This window comes from Dermacentor silvarum, chromosome 2 (assembly GCF_013339745.2).
Source record: "Dermacentor silvarum isolate Dsil-2018 chromosome 2, BIME_Dsil_1.4, whole genome shotgun sequence".
NCBI classification, from domain to species: domain Eukaryota; kingdom Metazoa; phylum Arthropoda; class Arachnida; order Ixodida; family Ixodidae; genus Dermacentor; species Dermacentor silvarum.
Window position 1 is genome coordinate 161,810,222 of NC_051155.1, and position 26,204 is coordinate 161,836,425.

The 26,204-nt window shown below is 48.8% G+C and overlaps 1 protein-coding gene across 1 annotated transcript in view; it reads right to left on the reverse strand.

Annotated features, from left to right (window-relative positions):
* Positions 1–25,959, reverse strand: part of LOC119441981 (ADAMTS-like protein 1) — a 243,596-nt gene extending 217,637 nt beyond the window's left edge. Inside the window, exon 1 of the mRNA XM_037706665.2 lies at positions 25,327–25,959. Coding sequence (XP_037562593.1) covers positions 25,327–25,395 — 69 coding nt within the window. The 5' untranslated portion in view covers positions 25,396–25,959. The remainder of the gene's footprint in view (positions 1–25,326) is intronic.
* Between the last annotated feature and the right edge of the window lie 245 nt (positions 25,960–26,204).

Sequence of the window (26,204 nt, forward strand, 5' to 3'; positions counted from 1 at the left end):
TGATTGGGTCGGTTGCTGCCCCCTTGTGTGAGATCAATAGGCTTCCACGAGACACTCCTACTACACTCCCGGTGCCGTCTTCGTTTCGTCCCAATCCGACTGTTGTCGCACCACTACACGCTTCGGTAGCACGGAAATTGCCGCCGGCCTCTTGTCGTCGCATGCTCACCGAGCTCCTCTATCCTGAGACGAGCGAGTCCTCGGTGCAAGACTCCGAAGATGGCGGAGTAGTGCTAGATCACTATACTTGTTGGGTTTCCATCCTCGCGCGAGTGTCGGAACAGTCGTTGTTCTGTCAGCTGCGCAGTGCGATGTTCACAGACTGAAGAAATTTACCAAAGTCGGCACGAAATAACGCGCCGGTGGTTTCCACTGTTTCTAAATGAACAGTGTGCGTTGCGGCCGGGAAAGACTGAACATTGTCTCGCATGCTATTCAATAACCCTAACGAGAAACATCGAAGTAGCATTACAAACAGGAAACAATCAGGAAACCTTCTATGGGCACAGTTTGTCGTCAAAGAGAATATTGTCAGATATGTCGAGGTGTTCTTATCCACAGAGGAGACAAAGAAGTCACAAGAAAAGTACACAGTAATGTGTACTTTTTTTATGTGGAATATAGCGACACTTGCAACAAGAGCAGACGTGGCAGCTGGGGGGTTCCCGTAGCAATGTAGCATAACTCATTTACGTACAATGCAGTTGTGGAGCAGCGAAAAACGTGCCCACCATTCTTACTTCTAAAGATGCAATTTGCATTCTGCAAATACGAAGTACGCAATGCCGAGCATATACATCAGATAAGTCGCATGATAGCAAAAAATTGTCGCCCAACCGAAAGCAGCAACGAAGGTGCAAAATAAGTCTTATGTATAGCTTCGTGTTTCTTTCGGGTGGGTGACAGTTTTCCCTTTCACAAAACTTCATTCCCCCGGCTGAGCACCAGAGAACTGCTTCGCCAATAAAAACTGGTTCGCCAAACCTGGTTTGCTAGCAAATTAAGGACATCCGTAATTACGCGCGCGGCTTTAGAAGCTCCTGGGCGCACGTCGACGGAAGGAGTTAGAAAATAACTACCGACAGACGAACCAATTGAACTGCCGCTGTATCGCCGAGAGAAGTGAAGATTTATTGCAAGTGAATACTTAAGGTATACAGTGGCGCAAAGCGCAAGTGTGGGACAACAAACAAAATGGCTCTTAACAACCCCACGTTGCGTGACCGCTTTCCTTACAGCAAAAAAAAAGAAAAAAAAAAAACCTTTCGCGCTGCACCAAACTGACCCGAAGTCGGCGTGCGCGCACAAAGATCCGCGACACTTAAGGGAGCTTAGCCAATGCTCTCCGAACCCGGCCACAGCGGCGCAGCAAGTCCCAGAGCAGCAGCATCATCAGGTGGCGTAAACCAACTTCGGTTCTTCACGTGTGTGTGAGAGCTGTGTACAGCTGAGGCCGATGCGTGGTATATGCACTCGCAATGTACCCAACGTCGTCCTTCTCGGTGCTGCAGTCCTTATACACAGCGGTCCCCGTATGCGCTCCCTTGACACTGGCGTGCCTCTAGGGGAAAGAGAGAGAGAGATGGGAGAGGGAGCGTTGGCAAAATCCACTAAGGAGTCATTTCCGGCCGGCATTTTCGTTGTCGCGGGAGATATGGCAACACGGTCTCGGGGGGCGTTCCTAACGACCCCTGGCGGTCTGTCCTCCACGGTCACACCGGGTTCGTCGTAGGTTATCACCGGTCCAGGTATGGAGGCCACTTATTGCCCCGTGAATGAAACGAAGGAAAGAAGCAAGGGCGAGAAAGAAAGAAAGGAAGAAAGAAAAAAGAAAGAGCGCCTGTGGGGAGCTTGCAAAGGATCATTTCCTCTCCACTTGCTCTATTTCTTCATTTCGTGTCACGTGCATCTTCATCACGTGCTCATTTTTCGCGCCTTCGTTCCTCGCTCTCTGCCTCCGAGGGGCTGAAACCTTAAAGTATTTTTTTTTTCTAAACCTCGCAGCTTGACGCTTATTTTGTCATGAAAATGTAGGCAAACATAAAAAAGGAAAAATCAAAAAAAGAAGAAGAAACGAATGCTTTTCGCGTAGTCGTCAAGGCGTGCAGTTAGTCATTGCCTCCCTCTTTGGCCGTTCAGTCATTTAGAGCCCTTGGATGTACTTATACGTTCATTAAGTATAATCTTTCGCGGCTCATTGAATCGCATTGAATGCGTGAAAACCGCGCCAATTGCATTAACGAGGAGTACATGCAGCTCAACTTCTAGGTCACTATAGTTGAGCTATTCCTTAGGGGACCGGTAAAAGCAAGAGAATGGTTCCCAAGCCCCTTCTGTCCCCTGTGCCCTATTTCTTCAGTGAAGCGTCATTTCTTTTGTCACTGTTTTCTTTTTTTCCCCTTTTCTCTTTGTTTCTTTCCTTCTTTTATATTCGTGTTTGTGCATATGAGTTGTTAACATTTCACTCTAACACTCAACTAATCCTTCCGCCACTTCTTGGAGTTGAAAGCATATTCATCTTGTCTTGCCCCTCTTTCTTAGGCCAGCGACATTTCTAACTGTCAAAGGCAGGATGTTTTATTCCGGAATTTGACACGTCAGATTTCATTCTTGCAAAACATACACGCGCCAAAAATTCTTAAAAATCGAAGGGTTGTATTTTTTCTCTTTTCTTGCTTGTGTTTTCGTTATTATTTTTTTTTGTTATTGTACTAGTAGTATTAGTAGTAGTAGTAGTAGTAGTAGTAGTAGTAGTAGTAGTAGTAGTAGTAGTAGTAGTAGCAGTAGTAGTAGTAGTAGTAGCAGCAGTAGTAGTTAGCAATGTCGCAGCCTACTTCTTTTTTTTACTTCTATTCGCGAAAAAGACTGCTCGCCTATCGTTTGTATTCTGGTGAAGCGTTGCTCTAACGCCAGACGTACGAGAAGAAAATGGAGCTGTTACACTGCAAAATAATCTATACCCTCAAAAGTGAATAGGATGTAAATTGGCCTATCACTCACATTCTTACGCTGTTTCAGATGAGTATCGTGCTCTAATAGGACGACCGGCCGATGATACGTCTTCTCAGTTAGCATGCGAGTTATAGACCGACTTACATCCTTATTCACTTTTAAAGGTGTAAATTATTTTACAGTGTACACCAGACACGATGCAATTACACATGGTGAGGACGAAAATGACGTTCGTGATAGCACCAGCGCACTGACAGAAAACTGTTGCCAGAGAGCATCGAGCGATGAGAGAGAGAGAGAGAAGTCATAACGGAAAGGCAGGGAGGCTAACCAGGCTGAGCCCTGTAGGCTACCCTGCACTGGGGAAGGGGGATTGAAAGAGGAAAAGAAAGAGAGAAGTTCACGTCACGCACACTCACACAGTCAAGCGTTCATCGCTGAGTTAGTCACAGGCGGTCATAGAGGCCGGTGATCGAGCGATGAGAAGCATTGTTGCACCTGCCCTTCTGGCTGCGTAAAGTCCACGAAACTTGCCGCAAAAACATCTCGTTTATGATTGCAAGGGCCACGGCGTGACACGCAAAAGACACCTTCAACAGAAGGAGAGATCGCCGGCTTCGAGGAGTGGATTCGACCGGTGGGTGGTCTATATGGAGGCGTTATTACTCCTTGGTTTGAGGTATACTGCGCCGGTTGCATATATAGGCACCACTTCTTGTAGCAAGCTCTCTTTTCGACGATCCTACCCCCATCTCCTTATCCCATCCTCGCAGCAGACCAAAGCACCATTCTGTACATAAATAAACGTTTCGTCATCATCAGTATACGATATAATATGCGAGCTTTGACGGTGTACATTCGTCGAGGCGACGCCAGGTGACGAAGCAACCATTTCACTTTCACCCGCCGTGGTGGCGTAGAGTGGCTATGACGCTGTGCTACTAAGCCCAAGGGCGCGGGATCGGATCCCGGCCGCGGCGGCTGCATTTCGATGGGGGGTGAAATGCCAAAAAACGCCCGTGCACTGTGCATTGGGTGCACGTTAAAGAACCCAAGGTGGTCCTAATCAATCCGGAGCCCCTCACTGTACAGCGTGACTCATGATAAAATTGAAATTGTGGCGCCAAGAACCCCAAAATTAGTTTTATTTTAGATTTCACTTTCCGCGATAACCACGCTTCGTGGCAAAGATGTATATATTCATAGTCGGGTCGCTTTATTCGACAAGCGCGTGGAACTCATTTTGTCCGCGATGACAGAGCCGTCACCGCACCGCGCAGAGTAAGGTGCACGCCAGAAATACAAATATGTATATGATAACGCAAAGGGAAGTATTTTGCTATTAGATGCTCGAGCTAGTTCCCGAAGGATGCAAAAACACGCCGGAGCAAATATTCGCAACAAGACGAGGCATGTATCTGCTGTAGCAAAGCACCGGTGACCACTCAGCAGGTCCTAACTAAATGGGAAGCGAGACCTGTGTATAGGTAATGTACACCCAGAAGCCCTTGGATTTAAAGTGGACGGAAACATCAACCGGTGAACAGTCGAGATAAGCAAGACACGTTTGTAGTATTGGGCGCGAAAAAGCAGGGAAGAGATTGCTAAGACCGGGTCCGTTACAAGCATAGGTCGCGGTACAAGTTAAATATAGAAGTTTTGAGGAAGAAAAAAAAAAGCTACTAGGAGATGTAGGTAAAATGTGAGACTGAAAAGCATGTCTTTAGCGTATACCTGATTAGCTCGAGCGGGCTCGGTGAATATTCGTCTCCGCTTCCGTTTCAAAGGGGGTGCCAATAAATCTTACGCATCATCGACATTCCCAGTGGTTGCCGCCTTTACTGGCGTTGTTTCTTTTGAGAGAGCGCCAGACTCGAAATCGGGAGGAACATGCGGCTCTTATTTACCGGCTGCACTAGTGGCGCAGTTTTGTCTTTGTTACCTCCACAAGCGTGACCGGTGAGACGTTGCCTGACTCCGCCCTTAATGTTGTTATGCTTGAGAGACGGCTACTCGTGTGTGCGCGATTGATGTCAGCACATAACATCCTCCCCCCCCCCCTTTTTTTTTCTTTCATAACGAAAAAAAGAAAAAGAAACGCTACCTTTGTGCAGGCTTGGGAACAGGCAATCACTTCCGCGTAAAGTTCGCAGCTGACAGTTATTTATCCAAGATTCTCGTTTCTGATATGCCTTAAGGCACTACTCCTCGAAAAACAAAACACCCGTACATAATAATTTGCTTACCAAGCTAATACATAAGAGGCACCTTCTAAACAATGTTATGTCTTAAAGTCCATTATGTTGTCATGGGTCGATGGCTGCCGGCAGGCCTCTGAACGTTGCTGCTACGGCTATCAAAGGATATGGCATACCAAAGCCTCTGGTTGCGGTCACGATGCGACATCACGGTAATCTTCTGGCCTGTCATGGCTAAAATGATGAAGCTGAACAAAGTGCAAGCGCCGCCGGCTTGTTTCAGCCGCAAAATGTCGCACGCTTAATCTTACGCTTGCGTTGCTGAGCACGAGGTCGCGGGCTCGAATCCCGGCCGCGGCGGCCGCATTTCGATGGAGGCGAAATGCAAAAACGCTCGTGTGCTTGCGTTGTAGTGCACATTAAAGAACCCCAGATGGTCAAAATTAATCCGGAGCCCTCCACTACGGCATGCCTCATAATCAGAACTGGTTTTGGCACGTAAAACCCCCAGAAAGAAGAAGAAGAAGCTTAAGCTTACGCAGTGCCACGCTTGGTGCTAACGCAAAAATTGTTAAGCAGGTTAAATTTGTCAGAACAGTGCGAGATTATGCTATATAGGATATCCGATTTTGATTAATAGGCCGGGTGCGTACTTGAAAATCATCGATGGTCAGTAGAATCTATGTGTTAACGACTGTCTTCGACAAACCAATTCGTGCTTTTAGTGCGCTAGAGAAGTTTTACCGTAGTTTCTAGTTGCCGACGTCGTCTGTGCCTGTGTATGTAAGAGAGAGTTGTAAAACTCTAGCTGCCCGAACTGACACGCTCTATAACAATGCCAAAACGAAGAGCTTACCTATTACGATGTAATAGTGGAGACGCCAAACAAACTATAGACGAGGACGGGCTTAACGCGAAATCTGAGAAAAAGACAGGCTTTTCTGATGCGTGGGCATGTAGTCCGCATGGTATTCGTATTTCCCCGGTCAGTTGTACAATGCACGCGATCAACACAGAATTGAACAGTTTTACGGGCCGCAGGCACAGACTGTTCCCAAATTCAGCTTTTCTCTTTTTTTTTCTTCTTTTTTCGGTACCCACCGGGTCTTGTAAGCTTCTGACGCCGACTTTCACAGTCTATTCGACCACACTGCCAAAGGGATCGTCATATCGGGTCATGCGTGTTGCGGCGTTCAGACGAGCTCTCAAAAGAAAGAAAGAAAGAAAGAAAGAAAGAAAGAAAGAAAGAAAGAAAGAAAGAAAGAAAGAAAGAAAGAAAGAAAGAAAGAAAGAAAAGAAGCGCATCGTCGGCCCGAGCCTCCCGCGCGACATTGTCAGCGCTGCGCGTCGAGACCTTGCAAAGTGAGCGGCTCATGTCTCTCTCTTATCTGTGGCCTCGCGTGCACTGCATGCGCGTGCCCCCACCTCTCCGAGAAATCATTCGGTCGATCGTGCGACAAATTCAGCGGGTCACTCGGGTCACCGGTCTTTCGCCACGCGCCATGCATTCCCTCGCCACCGCAAGGCGCGCGTTGTGCCGTGCAAATTGTTCTCCGCGTGTATATCCTCCTAAGACTCGAACACAAACATGGAACATAATCGCTCTTCAAGGTGGTTGTTATTGTCTACTCTTATGAAATGAACACGAAAAACCATTTAGAAAAAATTAAATACCCCGGTTAGATGCCAGAAGCTGCGTCTCCGTGAACATGAAAAAAAAAATAACTATCTACGTCATCTCCTCATGTCTGCTAAGGTGAAAACTGCATTTCATTGTTTAAACGCTGAGATGAAGATGGAACTACGGTGCAGTACATTGCCACGTTGCTGCCGCGTCCGGTATTTTCACGCAACCTGAGTGATTTCGAAACGCACCTCGAGGTTGCTTTCGGCCTTCTGGGACGACACAGAGGTATATAGATCAATTGAGTGTCAAATTCCTCGAAAGCGGATGAAAAGAATATGAGTAAACCATTTCTTTACAGTTACACATGCACCGTACTTCATACCCAGAGTGAATATTTTGCGTAATTGCTTCCGAGTGAATTTGGAAATAAAATGTTGAAGGCAACGTGCAATGTATTGTAAGAGGGGTCTTAGAAGGATATGTACAGCGCCTATGCGCTGACGTCATCGAGGGCACGTATACCGCTCTGCAGCCAGCACGGTGAAAAGAAAATGAAGAAAAAGAAACTAGGCATAGCCTTTATTTCCTAATGTCCAGCAACTAAGTGGAATCTTCGGGTAGGAAAACAATATGGCGTACGTGACGTCATGTAAATAGTCCATACAGAGTATCGCGCCACGCGAGAGTGAAACGGGCGAAAGGAAGAGCGAACGGGGCTTGCTCGCTTCGGTCGGCGCTTGTATCTCGAGTGGATCGCGCAGTGGCCGTGCATAAGTTATCGCCGGAGACCCGGCGCCACAACGGCGCCGGCAATCGACCATGCGGATAAGAAGGAACAAATCTGGAGGGTTTTTTCTGAGGAACGATGCGGAAACGGTGCGAGAGGAGATTCGCGCGGGGGGCACGAGCGAGGATACGACGTAGAAACACAAACACGAGTGACACTGCAGGGAACGACGCGGCAAACATCTGAGTGTATATAAAGGCAACGTGTTTGCACGGCCTCGCTGGCTACGGGACCTTGGAAGAAGTTTTCTTTTTGTGGACAGAAGCGAAACGGAAAACGGGAAATATATACATACGATACGTTGTCCTTGCGACAGCCGATACAGTTAAGCACAGTGTCCTTCCCTGTGGCGGCACGAATATGGTAGCGTGATGTACAACGTTACCGACGTATCGTGGACCCCACACCTCGACTCCATTTAGCATCGGGCCTTACTTGACGGAACTTTAACTTCAACTAACCTAAAAGCTGCCCATATATGAATCGCTGAGCCACATACCTTGATTAAAGCGGATATCCACTTACGTATATATCTGCATACTGAGGCAGATTCCTATACAATGACGTTCCCTTGCCTACGTGTTTTCATTGGCTGTCATAATCGCATTCCTTCATTCCGCTCTGTTCAGAACAACAGGATGGACAGAGAGGACTATACACTTCAGGCTCGACCACTTTGCCATTTATGAAGTACATTCTCCCCGCCTCTCACCCGTATAGGACGCTTCCTATAATGCGCAGATATTTGCATATCGCGAGTAAGCCAGACGCGGATTGGAGGCGGATATCTGGACGACCGCCACTGCGCGCTCTACAGCTCGAATATATTCTTACGCGTTCGGCGCGCGGTGCACTTCAAATGGATTAGCAGCAGGACCGCTTCCGTTATATCTGCGCTCTCTAAGTGCGGTACTTTACCGTAAAAGGATGGAGTCTATCGTAAGCTTTGCGTTGGATAATGGAGGTCATTGTCATCATTTGTGGGGAGCCGCCCCTCCCGCCTGAAAACACACAACACAGGCGCGCGCGCACACACATGCACGCACGCACGCACACACACACACAAACAAGACAGCGTGAGGCTTCACTCCCCCAACCCTACAAAGCTCGCCGTGATCTATAGAAAACGCGGAGACCGACCAAAGTGTGAGAATTCTACAACAAATGAAATTTCAGAACCATGAGAGAAAACGCACGCGCACGGACTGTGAATCAGAAATTGCATCAGCCACCTTGGCAAATGCCGCCTAATCTGCTTAGCAATCCGCAGTAATGACCCTCTTACAATCTAGGTGCCCCACGCTGACGCCCAACTTCCCATCACTTCCCGCAGAGGTCAAAAAGCCGAGAACAAAAAAAAGAGCAAAAAAAAAAGAAAAGAACCATAATAAAGACGTTTCAAGCAAACAATCCACAATGGTGGTGTTTAGCGCTGATAACTTACGTATTTATAAGGGCGAAAATATACTTGGGGGCGTTGCCGTATCGTTCTTTTCGAAGCCCGTATCGCGAAAAAGAGGCACGCGTGCCAAACGCCACGGGTACGCGTGACTTATGTTTGTGTTGCGTCTGCGCTTGTGTCGCATCCGCTCACCTTCGCCCTTTGTCCACTGTCACCCTCTCACCTGGTTCGGAATTGATCGAAGTCGTCTAGCTAAAAACGGTGGTTTCTCCATTCGATCTGAATGATGGTGACACGGATACCAATAATAGTAATCATCATTATCGTCTTCGGCATATCATCATCAGCAACAGTAGTAGCAGTAGCAGCAGCAGCAGCAGTAGCAGCAACCTATTACATGCATGTTCAATGTTGTATGAAGGGTTGAAGTATGCCTCGTAATCTCTAAAGCTACGGTCTTGTGTCAGCTGATTCCATCCTACGCCTGCACATTTGCTTATCGCCTCACGACACCTAATCCCCCGCCTCATAACCATATCGTGGTTTTGGCACGTAAAAGGCCAGAATCAAATTTTTAATCCCCTGCCATCTCAACTGTGTTTCCCTTCCCTTGACGAACATTGCAGTACTCTAACAGAAGGGGTAACAGAATGCCACCCGTTGTATCTGCTCTACGAATTATACCTTATCTAAACTCTAAACTATCAGCTACCCCTTATTTCCCTCTAATCCATATACTGTCGCCCTCTTCCTGTCTCAAAATATTAGGCCGACCATTTTCGGCATAGTTAAAAGCCGCCACTTTTAATGACGAGTGATACACCGGAGGAAGTGCATACAAGCTCAAAGATCGCTCAATCCTATTACTACTGTCGGGTATCATTACATCCTCGTAACGTGAAAAAACACGCTCGCGCGATGCTACTTCTGCTCCCGCGAAGGCGCACGTGAACAATCACGTGATGCACGTATAGTATAGATAGAGCATCGTGCGATCCTGCTCAGTGGCCCACCGCGGCTATCCTTCGATTTCCATCTCTCGCTTTCGTGTATATACATAACGCGTCCGAGAGCTACTCGCCAAATGAGACTCAGCCATTGCCGGAAGAAGCCCGGTGTGCGCCTGTAAGACGTTCTTCGCTCTTTTTTCCGTCGCCGCGACCTTTCCTTCTCCGACGGTGGTTTTGTCTGCGTGCACGTATTACATCGCAGCGCTCTTTTGTCCCCCGACGTATATATTCGCACCGCTTCGACGCAGCCGAGGCACGTTCTCGCGCACACCGAGACGAAAGCGTCCCGAGGGTGTTTTACTCGCGCTGCCAGGTATGTACGCATGAGAGCGCAGCGTACAAGAGAAGGGAAAGAGGGTAGGCCAGCGCTCTGCAGTATATAGGATGCTGGGTGACGGCGGCATCGGCGGCGGCTTGTATGTGTATCACCGCGCAACGCGTTTCGGTATATGCGTATGCGATGCCGATTGTCTGCTACTGCCATGGCGAGCCGCGAAGCCAGACATAACATTTAAGCGCGCACGTACAGTGCATAGTATAGATATATATATACATATATACAGAGAGAGAGAGAGATTCGTGCCTTCGGCGTATACTCGGTGCTGTGCGCAAGCGCGCGAAAGAGCACAGCTCGTTTCCATTATTCACCGATCCCTCGTTTCAGTTCCGCGTTTCGCCGAGGGACTCGAGCAGACGATGCCGAAAAAGGGGGGCTCCCGAAGAAGTGTATCTGCTTCCGTGCGATTTGTTCGGGCCTCCGATACGTTTATTTATCGCCGAACCTCTCTCTCTCTGTCTCGCTTGTGACTTGTTTTGCCATTGCAAGCTCTGATCGTGCTCCTTATATGCGTCGTATGTTTGGAGTCATGCTGCTCTGCTCACCGACTTATAGCCTTGAAGTAAAACGAAATGAAAAAGAAGTGGCGAGTACGCGGCGTTTTTCCGCAGAAACGAGTGCCTAGAGAGTGCAGACGACACGTGCACGACGATAGGCTTAGCGAGCTTTCCGGCATAGTATACACGCAAGGCCTTGGGCGCATAGTACGCTAGGCCTTGCGCTAGGCCTTGCGCTAGGCCTTGGCGCATGGACGGGCGTGAGTCTGCTGCAGTACAGAGTGGCTTATACACATCGACGTTGCGATCGAGAGGTTTCTTGCGTGCTTTCTTTTGTTCGCATTCTTCGCATCTTGTTTGTGTGCCATTGACTTTGTAATGCGCGGAGCAGCCCGCGCGCATGCGTTTGTTTAAGAACATTCCGTAATGCATATAGTATTTGAGTCAAGTGGCAGTGAAAAATCGAGTTTCCTTTTTCTCACATTTTTTTTCCTTCGTAAGCCGAATCCGGCGCATATCATTATCCGCAGATTTTCGGAAATGTGAACGAGCCGCCGTGAGTGTTTTACTATACATATGCAAATACGGAAATCCGATGCAGTTACAGGAAGGAAAAGAAAAATAGAACTCAAGTGCGGAACGCGAAGCCGGTTAAGTGAAAACCTCACGGGCATGAAGTCACCGTAACTAAATGCCGTTCGCGTTTATTTGTTTTGTTTTACCCGCCACGGTGGCTCAGTCAGCTAAGGCATTGCGCTGCTGAGCACGAGATCGCAGGATCCAAACCCGGCCGCGGCGGCCACGTTTCGATGAAGGCGAAATGCAAAAACGCCCGTGTGCTTGCGTTGTAGTGCGCGTTAAAGAATCCCAGGTGGTCAAAATTGATTCGGAGCCCTCCATTACGACGTGCCTCATAATCAGCACTGGTTTGGGCACGTAAAACCCCAGAAAGGAGAAGAAGAAGATTTGTTTTGTTTTGCTTTTACCATAAAACGAGAATATTAGAAGAAAAAAAAATATCAGCTACATTTCCATGAGAAAGAGGCTTCTTTAACCGAAGCAAATAAGCGAGGTAACTAACTTTGTTTCCTCTGTGAAAAGTGCCTTCCCAATGTGAAATAAAGTCCTTTCCTCCTCCTCCTTTCCAATGTCCCCTATTTCCTGGACAGACGGACAGACAGACAAAGTAATGTACAATAGTTGCATGCATGATGTCATTGTGGCTACGTCCCCGTCAACGCCTGAAGCATCATCGGGATCCCGAATCCGGTATAGCAAAGAGCCAACATAGTACCGTTTGCCACACACTGTATCAGCGTGCCGCAACGAACGTTCACTCCACAGCAGCCCCCTTCTGAACACAAATTCAAAACGACTTTATCCGTTCTTCCTTTCTTTCCTTTATTTTTATTTTGCGCTTGAGACCGATACTTCAGTTCTACAGCGACATCAGACTTTGTTTCCGGGTACGTGACTTCAGACCGTTCCATCTGCTGCAGCCTTCATCTGGCAAAGGCGTGCGCCCGAACTCACTCCAGTTGATGGCGCATGTAGAGAAATGAGGCGTAAAGTAAAACACGCGTGTTGTGCACGCTGTCGCGACTCTCGGAGGACGCCCCGCCCTTATATGCTCTATCCATGTGGCGTGCACCGACATCAAGGCGTCTCAGCGTCGCCACTGTATCCCGCCAGACGACTCAATGTACGACGAATCAATCGCCAGACGTCTTTAAATGCTACTTCGTTTGCCTCGCCATTCCGGGCGTGCAGCTTCAGGAGCTTCTTTTGTTTCCGTGATTTGACGTTCTAGCCTTTGTGCGGCTGAATAAAACGTGTTTAGGCAGCAGCCAACATCCTGCAGAGCGTGCCACAAAGCTGTCCTGATATTTCTTGTTTTGGGGATTTTAAAATTTTGATAATCTAAAAGATTATTGCTTCTTACACACATTGCAGATTTTATATTTTGAGGTATGCATTCATTCATTCATTCATTCATTCATTCATTCATTCATTGGACCGACCGACCGACCGACCGACTGACCGACCGGCTAACTGACTGACTGACTGACTGACTGACTGGCATTGCTTGCTTTATTGACTTTATGGATGCTAGAAATGTTAAATACGGCCTTTCCAGAGCAATAAATTGCTCAATAGTGAAAGAGAACATACTCGTAACATGATACGAAGTGAAAGAAGACAAAAGAACTGCTTCAATGCGTCGCTAGCATACTTATCGTGGTGAACTGGTTATAATAAGTGCACTTTCCGCAAGATTTGGAACATTCCACTTTAAGTGAAGAAAAGAGGAATCATCACATGGAGTCGAAGTAACAGATTACAGTATTGTTAAAGCGTAACACGCACGCACGCACGCACGCACGCACGCACGCACACACACACAACACACACACACACACACACACACACACACACACAACACACACACACACACACACACACACACACACGCACACGCACACGCACACACACACACACACACACAGTCTCTCTCCTGTTCATTACAGACCTCTAAAGAAAGTGTTCATTTCAACTGGCGCCATTGTTAGCTCACTTCACAAAACGACACCATCGGCAAAGAGGTAAACCTCATCGAGTCAGAATGGTGCTCCCCCGTAGATAGCCATAAAAGGACGCAGGAAGCAGCGTGGTGGCTGAATATATATCGTTATATACCAACCGTTTCATGGAACGCACCGTCGAGCGTGCATGCACCGGTGGAAGAAGGAGCATAAATCCGTCGTGTTCTTCCGCCCGCGACGCGGCGTCTGTATTTTACAACTCGGCTGCTGTTGACTCGTCCAGATTCGTTCGTTTCGCCTCAGTCCGGCGGGTTTAAACGACGCCCATCAGAGGGGGGGAGAAATGGCCGTGTACACTCTGCGGCCTGTCGCGGCGTTCGAGTGCCTCATTAAACTTTCGGCATGGCGGAGCACGGGTCGCTTTTACCCCTTCGACTTCGTAACTTGTGGAGAATTTCTCATTCGCTGAGGACCGATCGCGGAGTGACTCTTTTTCTCTTAATTACGACGCATTTCGGGCCCTCCTAATCAACCTAATTTGCATGTGTTAGATAAATCACCACGGCACGCTGAAATTTACCGCACACGCTTTCGCGCCTGGCGGAACAGAAAGAAGGCGAATCAAGGACGTTGCGGGTTGGGGGCGAGGCGCATTCGAAGAGCATTTCGTTCGCAAGAAGCGTTTGCCATAGACAAGCCCCTTTCGCTACCATTATATGCTCATTATCAAAATTATACGGTATACGGTGCTGGTGCAACAGAAACTGCACTTCGCCAACTCCAATGTGCAAATTCGTGGAGGCAGCGCCTTGCTTAAACACAATCCGACGGTTGCGACAGTGTATACAGTGGGCGCACTTTCAAAGATGGGTGCGTCTGGAGCAATCGTCATAACCAACTCAATTATTTTTCGCGCACTTCCATTGGCTCGAATAACTTCTGTCGTCACGCGAGGCTACAGCGCGAACATCAGTAGATGCTGCTATGAAACAGAATGGTTCATCCGGATGCATTGGGGTTCAATTCTAAACATTTCTTCCGCAACTTGCTTCAAGCACCGCCTTGCCTACGTTATCACCAGCATTGGTCAGTCGACGTTGCGGGTAATAAACATGGTATACAAAAAAGATCCCGGAAAATTCTTGCTTCCTGTAGGCATCATAATTGTAACTTCTCTCTGACAAGTAGTTGAGCGTCTGCTCTTGCACCGGACTGCTTTGAGAGATCATGCACCTTTTAACCGTTGTAACTGCGGGCTTTGAGCACAGCCGAATCTATCTTGCCTGTGAATTAACAATTAAGAGCGTTCTGCTGTGATAGTTCTATTATGCAGCGCTCCATAGTCTCGCATGGACGCGTGCGTCTTCCAGTGTTATGGGTCGCTTGTCCGCGGCGTTATTAACTCTCAGTCGGTCATGTAAACATGACTCCTCAGGTCAGGACGGGTCAGAACAAAAGCAGAAAGAACCTTTGGACATGGGACACCTGCGAGCCGGTCTCAGCGCCTCTCGGGCCCCGAATGTATCTCTCCCCGCAGAGCCATAGCGTGCGCTACGGCGCGCACTAATCGTACTTCGTGCATGTCCGCGGAGCCAACGGACCAAGCCAGCCTCGAGGGAGTACAACGAAGAAGGGCTTCGCGAGAGGATGCTTTCTGAGAAAGCCGCCTCCTTTTATGTCTGTCCACTGAACGTAACCCCCCACACCCTCTTACAGCCAACCGCTGTTCCGTACTTTCGCTTCCCCCCCCCCTATCTCCCCCCCCCCTATCTCCCCTTCCTGGGTCTTCACCGTCCGGGGCTTCCTGCAGTTCGGTGACTGGCTCGTTCTTGCCTCTAGCTCGCTTTGCACCGCGTTCTTTGTGCTATACCAACAACCACTTACTTACTTCCACATACCACGCCGACTACACGCAGGGTGTACAACACGCTTCCTCCCCTCCAGCAACCCTGTGCGTGGCCTCTCGAGCTCCGAGCTGCTCCGGCCGGAGAGCAGCGGACGAAACACCATTTTCGAAAAGCCGAACGACGACCAGAAAGCTTGTTCCGGCGGCGGTTACCATTCTTCACACCTTCTGTCAAGTCCGGGCCTCTTTCACTTGTTTCCCCGCCTTGTGTTCTTTTATTTTTTTTTCCCTATAGGCTTCTTTTCTTTGTTGTTATTCTCTGTCCTCCTTCAAATTGTTCCGACGGGAAATGTTTGTAAAAGCGCGTCCATAGCCCCGAGAGGATGGAAACAAACGCAGGTATAGAGAAAAGGAAACAGGACGCAGAAAAGGGCAAAACTGGGAGGGACACTTCGATGCCGTTTAACGCCACCGCCGACATGCTGCGCTTATTCCCGCCCCACCGCTCCTTCTCTGTCGGCTGCCTTCTGTGTTCTTTTATTTCTTTAATTTTGTTTCTCTTTTCTTTGCACTGATTTATTTATTTTTTTCCTTCTGATGCCAGGAAAGGCGAGATACCCGCTGTTCCGCACAAAAAGAAGGCCTGCGTCTCGATGTTGTCTGCAATGCTCGTTTCGCCTTCGGCGTCCCTTGTTCTTCATATCTGTCCCCGCGTGTGTCTGTGTCTTTAGGTCTCGAGTCACTGCAGTCGAATATGATTTCGCTTCTTATTTTTTTAATCATATTTTTATTCGGCGAACTACTCATGTTGGCCACTTCAGTTCGTTGGACCAACAAAACTGTGTGAAGTTCCTCAGACGTACTTCGTGACAGAATTGCACTAGCGACAGATGCAGATGTGATGGCGACAAACAAGAGCCGTCCTTGCTCGAGGAACTGCTCTGGTAAAAGCAGCGCGGCGAACTTCTAATTCTTCGCACAGTAGCCTATGTAGCCTTCGAAATACGTGACAAGACGTCACCATTCTCCGAGCCTTGCATTGCGCGCGCTTGCAAACGCCGCGCAAAATTGCGAAATGCGGAAGTTGAGCGAGTCCTGACGGTGTAGCGGGCCGATGATGGCGGTGGTGAATTCCGCGTCATCCAGTGGTGCAGAAGCCGTAGCTGCCCAGGTAAGGGAGGAGATGCTTCATATATACAGCGTGTTTCATTTTAGCTGCACCATTTTTTTTTTTAAATTGCCTGTGGCAGATAGCGAAAGTATAATCCTTGACCTAAACTACTGGATGAGGCGATCATTACTTTCACGAGAAATCGAAACACCTAATTGAATCATTAATATAAGTATGCTAATTAAGTTTTTAATTAATTACAATTTTTACGAATTATTAATTCTACAATCTACGAAATATAGCCGCTGAGTTCGCAAGATGTATCCACTTGGAACGAATTCTCAGGAGTGAACCAGTTTCGAGATATTAATTGTCAAAGTGTCCGACGAAATGCATGGGCGTTCGAGTTAACTTTTTGAGGAAAACGCTGTTTTATTCGTTGAAGCACAAAGTTACTGGAAGGCCCATGCATTTCGTCGGACACTTTGAAAATTAATATCTCGAAACTATATATATATATATATATATATATATATATATATATATATATATATATATATATCATACTACATAAATATATGTCCGTCAAGACATATATGTATGAAGTGCTTTTATGTGCGATGCCGAGACCATCCACCTAATGTAGTAAGCTATCCAGTAAAACAATTGAACCCCGCTTCGTGCTAGTTGATGTCAAATTGGTATTTTTCTTGGGCAGTGATTTAAAAAGAAAACAAAAGAAATATAACCGACAGGAAGTCATTCCGCACCTTGCTGATGTCTTAATAGAAAATATTTGTTGTTCTTGCCGTTGCGATCATTGCAACGCTTTGCCGTGTGTCGTCGAGTGTGTATCGACCGCGTGCCTTCTCTGAAACTAATCTTCAGTCCTTCAGAACTCGCTTTCGGCGTGCCATTCGAATAAAAGATAAGAAGGTGATCAAGGATCGAACAACAGTCGAAAATGGCTCGGTTGATTGGTTTAAGCTGGGCCAGTCCCGATTGTCTCTGCTCTTTAGTTCCCGGACTACCGTGTTCATTCAGTGACGTGTATTTTCTCCTTCGCCTACAAATACACAAATGTAAATGTGGTTGTGCTGTCTTGAACGGTCATCCGTTGCTGAAAATAGATCTGCACCTGTGTAGCAAGGCACAGGTGCATTCACACCTCATTTTTCTCATTCACACCTGTGTACCTCCGCAACCTCAATGACATCGCACACGTCCAAGCGCGCGAACTAACCCTCCGCGCTGACGCCACTGCAAGTCGAGGCTCCGTCGATTCTGGGCTCGTCGAGTTCCGTGACACTCTCTCCACCTTCAACGAGGTTACCAAACACTACTACCTTGGTAGAAGACTATACCCTCCCCCACACGGGACACTAACCAGACCTCAAGCTGTCACACTACGCATGCTTCAGACGGGATCATATCCCAACCTGAATTTATTTCACTACATCAATCCAGACTGCTTTAGTCCAGACTGCCCTAGCTGCGGACAATGTAGTACTTTGGAACACATGCTCTGGGGATGCCCCTCGTTACAGAGGGGCCCGCATCGATGCACTGCAGAGGAGTGGAGCTCTGCTCTTCGGAGCTCCGACCATTCACGCCAATTTTGGGCTGTCCAGAGAGCCCACGATGCGGCGCTGGAGCTTGGTCTCCCCGTCCCGACGTGGGTGCGGCCCGCGGCTTCGTCGCCTCCCTGAGAGGGGGCAACAGAGCTTCTCAGGACCTCCATTAAAGTTATTTGTCTGTCTGTCTGTGTAGCCTAGTCCCCGTAATCTCCACCATTATTGAAATATAGTAATATGCACTCTTCCGCTGTGGTCGCATGTTCCTGTTTCCAGTGACATTGCAGTTCATCTCCCCATACCAGCGTTCAGAAAGGCAAATAAATGCACGTGTGTGTGTGTGTGTGCGTGTGCGTGTGCGTGTGTGTGTGTGTGTGTGTGTGTGTGTGTGTGTGTGTGTGTGTGTGTGGGTGTGTGTTGTGTGTGTGCTGTGTGTGTGTGTGCTGTGGTTGTGTGTGTTGGTGTGTGTGTGGTGTGTGCGTGTGTGTGTTGTGTGTGTGTGTGTTGTGGTGTGTGTGTGTGTGTGCGTGGTGTGTGCGTGTGTGTGCGTGTGGTGTGTGTGTGTTGTGTGTGCTGTGGGTGCGTGTGTGTGTGTGTGTGTGTGTGTTGTGTGTGTGTGTGTGTGTGTGTGTGTGCGTGTGTGTGTTTGGTGTTTGTGTGTGCGTGGTGTGTGTGTGTGTGTGTGTGTGTGTGTGTGTGTGTGTGTGTGTGTGTGTGTGTGTGTGTGTGTGTGTGTGTGTGTGTTGCGCCGTATTGAGCAACAGAGAGTTGTTTTGGGAGTTTTTCATGCTGCTCTACAATTTTCTCATTCACACATTCATAATTAGGACAGTACTTCTCGAGTTGGATAATCCATTACAATTATCCAATTAAATCTCTATAGCGAAAAATTTACTGTCAACTACTCCACTGTACTGGAAACAACATGCACTAGGCTTTCTTCGATTAACGCTAGACTATCTAAATACATGTTTATAAACATACCGACACCGTTTTCGGGTCATCCAGCTTGCCATCTTCGCGCTCGCTCGGAATGACTTGATGTATTACTGCATTGGGCGTGGCCTTATTTCCTGAACTTCCGCGGTGGATCTGTGGCCACAGCGTTCGGCTGCTTAGCAGGTTCCATCTAGGTCGCAGGTTCGACCCCTCTCGAGGTGATCTCCGCATTCCGGTGGGGGTGCTATTAAAGAAACAAAAACGCTGATGCGCAGTGCTGTGGGTGCACGTGAAAGAACCCCAGGGGGTCTCAAGGTTAATCCGGAACCCTCCACTGTATACACGTCGGGTCCCTTATAGCTCATGCGTTATGTACTTGAAATCAGCACGGCGGCAACACGAAAAGAGTGAAGCAGGACCGCTGTGTCATTCTCCTCGCTCTGCCGTCGTTTCCCGCACTGACACCCAATGTACAAGCGTACATTCCAACTGTCCCAGCTTTCTGTGTGCTCCCCCTGCGTTGCTTTCGGCAAGGTGACCACCATCCATCAAACAGCCAATTGCACTCAAAAGCCGGGGCAGAAGCGGCGACTGCAGATCGCTATCGTGATGCGTAAACGTTCTCTGTAAACATCATACGACCGTAGTATACGTATATATGGGCCTCGAGTAGATCTTTTGCACAGGACGCAGGTTCGATTATCGGTCGCAGTATAGGGACATGCCCGTGGAGCCGGATGCTACACATAAATGCCCGAGCATCGAGATTTCCGTACAGGGGACGTTGCTGCACCTTTTGCCACAGAGACAGAGAAGGAATGCCGACATGAACCGGGTACACCATTGTCTCTGTCGTGTAAGTCAAGCAGCGTCGCTGCTTGCGATTCGAGCCGTCGCGATGATGCGTTGTACCGCTTGGCCGTATATACTATGCCGTGGCCGCCGTAAACGCATGGGTTTTCCTTTCATCGCATTACAAGCGCTGCGTCACGGCAGCGATGGCGTTTCTGCATGCAGCTTCGCGTTCCCGGTATTGCGCGAAAGCGCGCAACCTGCTATATACCGAAGCTGGTCGACGCGTCAGAGATTAGGTGAGGGAAGCGCAGCTTCGTGTACACTGGCTTTACGCGCACGGTCATGAGCAGAGACCAGAACTTTAGGCAAAATGCCCACTTTCTTTCTTACGTCCTTATCGTGCCTATTTAACGTACTGTATATAAGCACGAACTATGATGGGTCTAGAAGCATTTCAGCGGCACCTTTATCGTGTACCTCTAAATGCATATTTCTATGTTGGTGCCTATATACTGAATCTTCGGAGCCTAAAAATGCCTTTCTCTGTTCTTCCCTAACCTCATTTTCGTGTATAACGTTATAACCAGCTGAGGAACTTAGCTGAAGGCAGTCGATTATTACCACAAACACTTTGCCGGTAAAGGCTAGCTGTTAATTAGCAGCTTTGCGGAAGACGAGAGCATCGCTGTGAGAAGGGCTCAAACTGCTCTATACGGGACGATATGCTTCAAGGCGACTTAGCGTACTTGTGCGCTCACTTCACGTTTTTTTTAGCCAACGTCATCGAAAAACTCACAAGCGGAACGTAGAGCTTATTTCGGACGTTCAGGAAAGGTTCGTCACCACCTCAAATGGACCTGTGGCTTAGAGAGTTACAGTTGAAACTCGATCTAACGAAACCCAATTTTACGAAGTTCCCGATCTCACGAACAAATTTCCATTCTCCGGCAGGTAGCCACAGGGTTCAAAGTTGTCATCAACCCGAATTAACGTAACTAATGGCCACAAAACCCGATTTAACGAAGTCTTTCCTGAAATAAATGAGTAAGAAAAGCGGTGACTTCTTTATAATTTTGACACAGACGGGCTTTTCTTTGAGCGTGCGCTCTAACGCTTTCGCGTTAAAACGTCTAGGCGCCCTATAGTCATGGTCCTTGCGCCAGCGTCTTTGCATGTCGGCAGCCTGTCACAGCTTCACGTGACCGTCTACCTGGCGTGTATCGCACATCGCACAAGCAATTCGGGCCGCCCTCGCGGTCTTTTCACACGCGCAGGCGTGGGTTAGCGGCAAATACCATGCCGCGGTAGCTTTTGGGTGTCACTACGTTACAATTTTAGATTTCAAAGGCGCGAAAAATCTCTTTCTCGACTTTATCAACTTCGCGATTTAACGAAATAATTCGAGGGTGGTCATCACTTCGTTAAATCGACTTTCAACTGTATCGAAACTTTAATCTGCCTCAAACGAAAATTTCTGGTTTTCGGTACTGCAAGAACTGTCATGGGTTCTGGCGGGCCAACGTTCTGCAATTCCAAAAGGCACTGAATCATCGACCGTTCCGAAGTATCTTAACTTCGGTGGATGTTGAGCGTTCCTTTGCTGTATATAGAAACCAATATTCCGTAAAATAAAAAGCGCAGCAGCACAAGAGCTGGAATTGTTCAGACGGTGCTTCTTTTTCACCACTGTCACAACGTTTCTCGTCTGTCTAATCAAAATATATTGCAAGTAAATCTAAAGAAAATTAATTTCACAAAATAGGGGTTTGGTGGGCTGTGTTTCTTATAAAAATCATAATTTTTCTTATTAATTAAGCATACTACATGGGGAGGCCTATATATATATATATATATATATATATATATATATACACATTATGAGAGAAAAGCTGAGAGGCCGGCCTGCATCAATGTTCTAACCGGCTACTCGGCGTTGGGGGAAGGGGAATGGGTGTAGCAAGAAAGAATAGAGAAGACGTTGATTACGCGGATGAAGAGGGTGGTGAAAACCTTTCACGGTCCAAAACTCTTCAAAGTCTCTTGTCCAGTCCGCTCTCATGCAAAAATTTGTTGAGACCCTTCAGACTATCAGGCGCTGATGACGAGGATCAGGCGAAGGTCCCAATAGAACCTTGTCAGTGATTGGTGCAACGACAAATTTCGACAAGATGTCTGTCCGCGATTTTCTCCGTACATAAAACATAGCCATATATATATACTTCGAGTATCCATATATATATCATCATCATCATGAGCCTATATTTATGTCCACTGCAGGACGAAGGCCTCTCCTTGTGATCTCCAATTACCCCTGTCTTGCACTAGCCGATTCCAACTTTTGCCTGCAAATTTCCTAACTTCATCGCCCCGCCTATAGTTTTCTGCCGTCCTCGACTGCGCTTCCCTTATCTTGGTATCCGTTATGTAACTCTAATGATCCACCGGTGATCCATCCTACGCATTACATGGCCTGCCCAGCTTCATTTTTTCCGCTTAATGCCAACTAGAATATCGGCTATCCGCGTTCGTTCTCTGATCCACACCGCTCTCTTCCGGTCTCTTAACGTTAGGCCTAACATTTTTTCGTTCCATCGCTCTTTGTGCGGTCCTTTCTTGTTCTCTAGCGTCTTTGTTCACCTCCAAGTTTCTGCCCCATATATATATATATATATATATTATATATATGTGTGTGTGTGGGCACTTTAGTAGCCATATATATTTTAACGCGAAAGTGTTTTATGCCGGGGTCCACCAAGATTTCACTGACGTATTTCCGTCACGGAAATACGTCATAGAACATAATACAAAGAAAGAAACCAGAAGAAAAAGTTCCACAAACATGCAAAATTTGGAAATCGAACCCACGACCTCTCGGTCCGCGACGATAGATCGCCGAGCGTTTAACCCATTGCGCCACAAACGCATTTGCAGAGAGCTACACAGACGCGCCTTATATATCTAACACTCCTCCGTGTACCCGCGCTCTTGCTCTGGGCGGTGCCGCCGCCTACGAGCAGAAAAGAGAAGTACTGCATTATGACACTAACGCGCACCGACAGTGAACGCTTCGGTGGTCTCAGCACTACGACGCCTCGATGCCAGCATTCGAAGGGACGCTGGCATCAAGAAGCACTACCAACGCCACCTAGGTGGCGTTCACCGTACTCAGCACAGCGGAGCGTGGCCTCCGCAATTAACTCTGAAAATGTTTCTGAAGTTGATCGCGGAGGCTGCAATTACGACGCGCTGTACGCGCTGATTTGACTCGGTGACGATTCAGTTACGTGCTTTGTCTTGCGCGTTGTATTAGTGTGTCAGTTACGTGCTTCGTCTTTCGCGTTGTGCTAGCGTGTTTTATAGACGCCTAAAACAACATTTTAGGGCCTAAGCATCCGATCCATAGTCATAAGCGTGTGAGGCGGGCTGGTTTTCACGAGGGGCATAGCGTCTAAAACGGCCAATCAGGCGAGGCGCTACAGAGGACGTTATGTGAGCGGCGTGTAAGCGGAAAACGTGAACACAGAACACGGTTGTCAACAATAGGCGGTGGAGTGTGTGATGTTCTAATCCAACTCCTATAGTTTTGGGCAGCCAGTACCCAGCGCTTCTTCAGAGTGCCGATCAACGCAATTACAAGCTTGAAATGACAGGTCTTCTTGCGTCAGCTTATGTCATAGGCCGCGAAATGGCGGTTGCGCCACGTGCCTCTGGATACGTAGCGTGGTCCCCATTTCAGTCAAAATTTGGTCTCGAAATAAAAAGAAGAAATAAGGAAAAAAATCATTCACCGAAGTTCACCGCTCTTTCCCTACGGAGGTGAAGTGCATTGACCTTCAGTTTGCCAAAGGAATATGCAGTGTGTGCCAGCTCGGTGCTCGCGTTCCGTTTTGGTAAGATGTACTATAGACTTTCGCGGTTCCGCGACGTATGACGTTTCCTTCTCCATGTTCCTGCAGCGTCATTGTGCATTTAAAATAGGCGCCATATTCTTGATCGTACAACTTCTTCACTCATGTTGTTGTTATTAATAGCGGGGTTGCAATGTACGTCGAGCGAGTCTGAATAAGGGGCAACCTAAAGTGTTCATAAAGAAGGAGAAGAGCGACAACTTTTCCACACTTCGAACAATTTATGTGTTTGCTTCGCTGCCTACATAGAACCGAGTCTCACAGCCATCGTCGTATAACAACTTCCTCTATTACACTGTCGCGTCGGTATATCACTCTATTCACTCCCGTTCGTTTCTTCTTCTCCCCCCCCCCCCCCCCCCCCCTTGTCGCACTGTCCTGCCGCTACATCAAACATAAGATTGAGAGATTCTCAACGTCGACGTCTCGAAACTTTCTCTACACTCGCGGCGCGGGGACACTTTAAGAAATAAGCGAGCAATAAATGAAAGGGGGAAAAAAATTCAACACGGGGATGTTCGCAGAAAGTAGAAAATGCCGCGAGTGTCTGAGAGTTGGAGGAAGCATAGTAGTGACCTCAAGTAACAAAAAAAAAAAGAAAAAAGTTAGGAGAGAAGATTGCCCGAAGTGTTTGCATCCTCCCCTCCTCCTCTTCGCTTTTTTTTTTTTTTCATCTTCCGTGCGAGAAAACAGCGGCGTAAGAACAACAATGCCGCATCTCGACGCGCACTCCCGGTGTTGTCTGCCGCATAACAGCAGCACTATCGAAGCAGCAGCGAGCGGTAGCTGAGGCAGCGGCGGATGAGGCTCCAACGCCGGCGCCGCGGCCAAGCGACAACGGGGAGAAGGAGAAGCCCCAGAAACAGCAGCAGCAGCAGCAGCCGCGGCAGTAGCATCCATAAAGATGCCAAGGGCCCCGTCATGGAAATCCCGGCGCGGGACCTTTTCACGAGTCCGGCCCGGAACACCGCTCGCTCAACTGCACTCCGCCACTCCGCTTCTGATGCAGCGAAGACGACGACGATGTCGCCTCGCGTTGCACGGACTTGGAAGGAAAGGAGAATAGATAGATGGGAAGACGACGAAAAGCGGAGAGAGAGAGAGAGAGAGAGAGACAGGAGTGAAAGAAGCAAAGTAGCAGCAGTATAGTGGGTTTCAGCAGCCAGTTGTGAGTCGGAAGAAACAGAAGCAGCAGCCAGGACAAGCAGCACGAACGCCTGGGCGGCGCAGGGGTCCCACGACGCGATCAATCGATGCCGGGGAAAGCATTTACGCGCTCCGCCGAGGAGACCACGAGTGCTGTTTGCATTCGTTGCTCGCCTGTGGGCTCCTCGTTTCGCTCGGTGGGCGGCGGGACGGCCCATAGGAAGGAGGGAGAAAAGAGAGTTCTCAAAAAAAAAAAAAAAGAGAGAGAAAGAAACCTAGGGAAGATGTGGCGGGATGAAAGATGCGGTCACCATCCGTGTATATGTATCGGGGGTGCATCTCCTTTTTTCCCTGCTCGCCGCGTCTGGTGCGGAAGACCGCACCAACTGTCCCGTCGCCGCGAGACTAATCGATGACGATGCCGGAGAAGAAAAGAAAAGAAAGGTTTTAACTATGTTGCCGCTTTCTGTCTGGAACGTCCCACGCGGTGACCTTTCGCCCTCAGTAGCCTTCTAGTCACCAAGAATGACTAGTACATGAGCATAATTTTTTTTTTTCACATTCGTTTGGCCACCACTCCTTGCTGTAGTGACTATAATGGGACGCGCGAACGAGGAGTTACAAGATGCATCGCAAGTTGTCTCGCTCACTCACCGCGATCGCTGCCCATAGCGCCGGTGTCCGGTGGCGGTGCCGACCCATCCGGGACGTCTTCCGAAGCATCAGCACGTTCTTCGGGGCGCGCTCTCTCGCAACGAGAAAGCGGCGGTCCACCGGGCTTTACCTCGCACTTTCCCGGAACACCACACTACATCGCAGCGTAGTACCTCTCTCTAGTGGACAGATGCCGACCTGGAGGTCAATCTCGGGGTCTCACAACCGAAAAAGCACCCGCTCGCACGCCGCGCACTTCACCCGATGACGACGAACTAGAACCACTCGCTGCAGGCTCAAACCACAGCCGCCGCGCTCGCTTATACGAACTGGTCCCTCTGGACGTTGGTCGGTCCGGGCCGGTGCGACGAACGGGACAGCGCTCTGCGATAGCAGGGGTGGAGGGAGGATCTCTCCAGCCGAAGGAGGGCAGGCGCGCGCGCGCGCAGAGCGGGAGAGATCTTTTCGGCGGCGTTCAGCGGGCGGCGGCGCGCGACCACCTGACACTGGGACGGGCTGGCGGCGAACAGAGGAGCGCGCTGCCACGGGACGGGAGTTTTGCGCCGGCGAAGAGGAGAGCGAGGCCGCGCGGAGCCTCTTCTCCGGGACCCGGAGAGGCGCTTCCCCACACCCCCGCGGCGGCGGTCCACCCCCACCCGCGCCGTCCGCCGCCGCCGACGCCAACCCGGCGCGAGCGTTCGACCCGAGCGTGGCGGCGTCGCTCGTCACGTGATCCGTTCAAACAGCGCGCGGGAAGCATTGCAGGGTTTCCGACGCCTCTCGTCTCGGACGACGCTGCGCGCGGTCGTCGACGGAACTGCGCTGGCGATTGAGCGCGCGTAGATCGGAAATGGTGCGATAGGTTATATGTGGTTAAA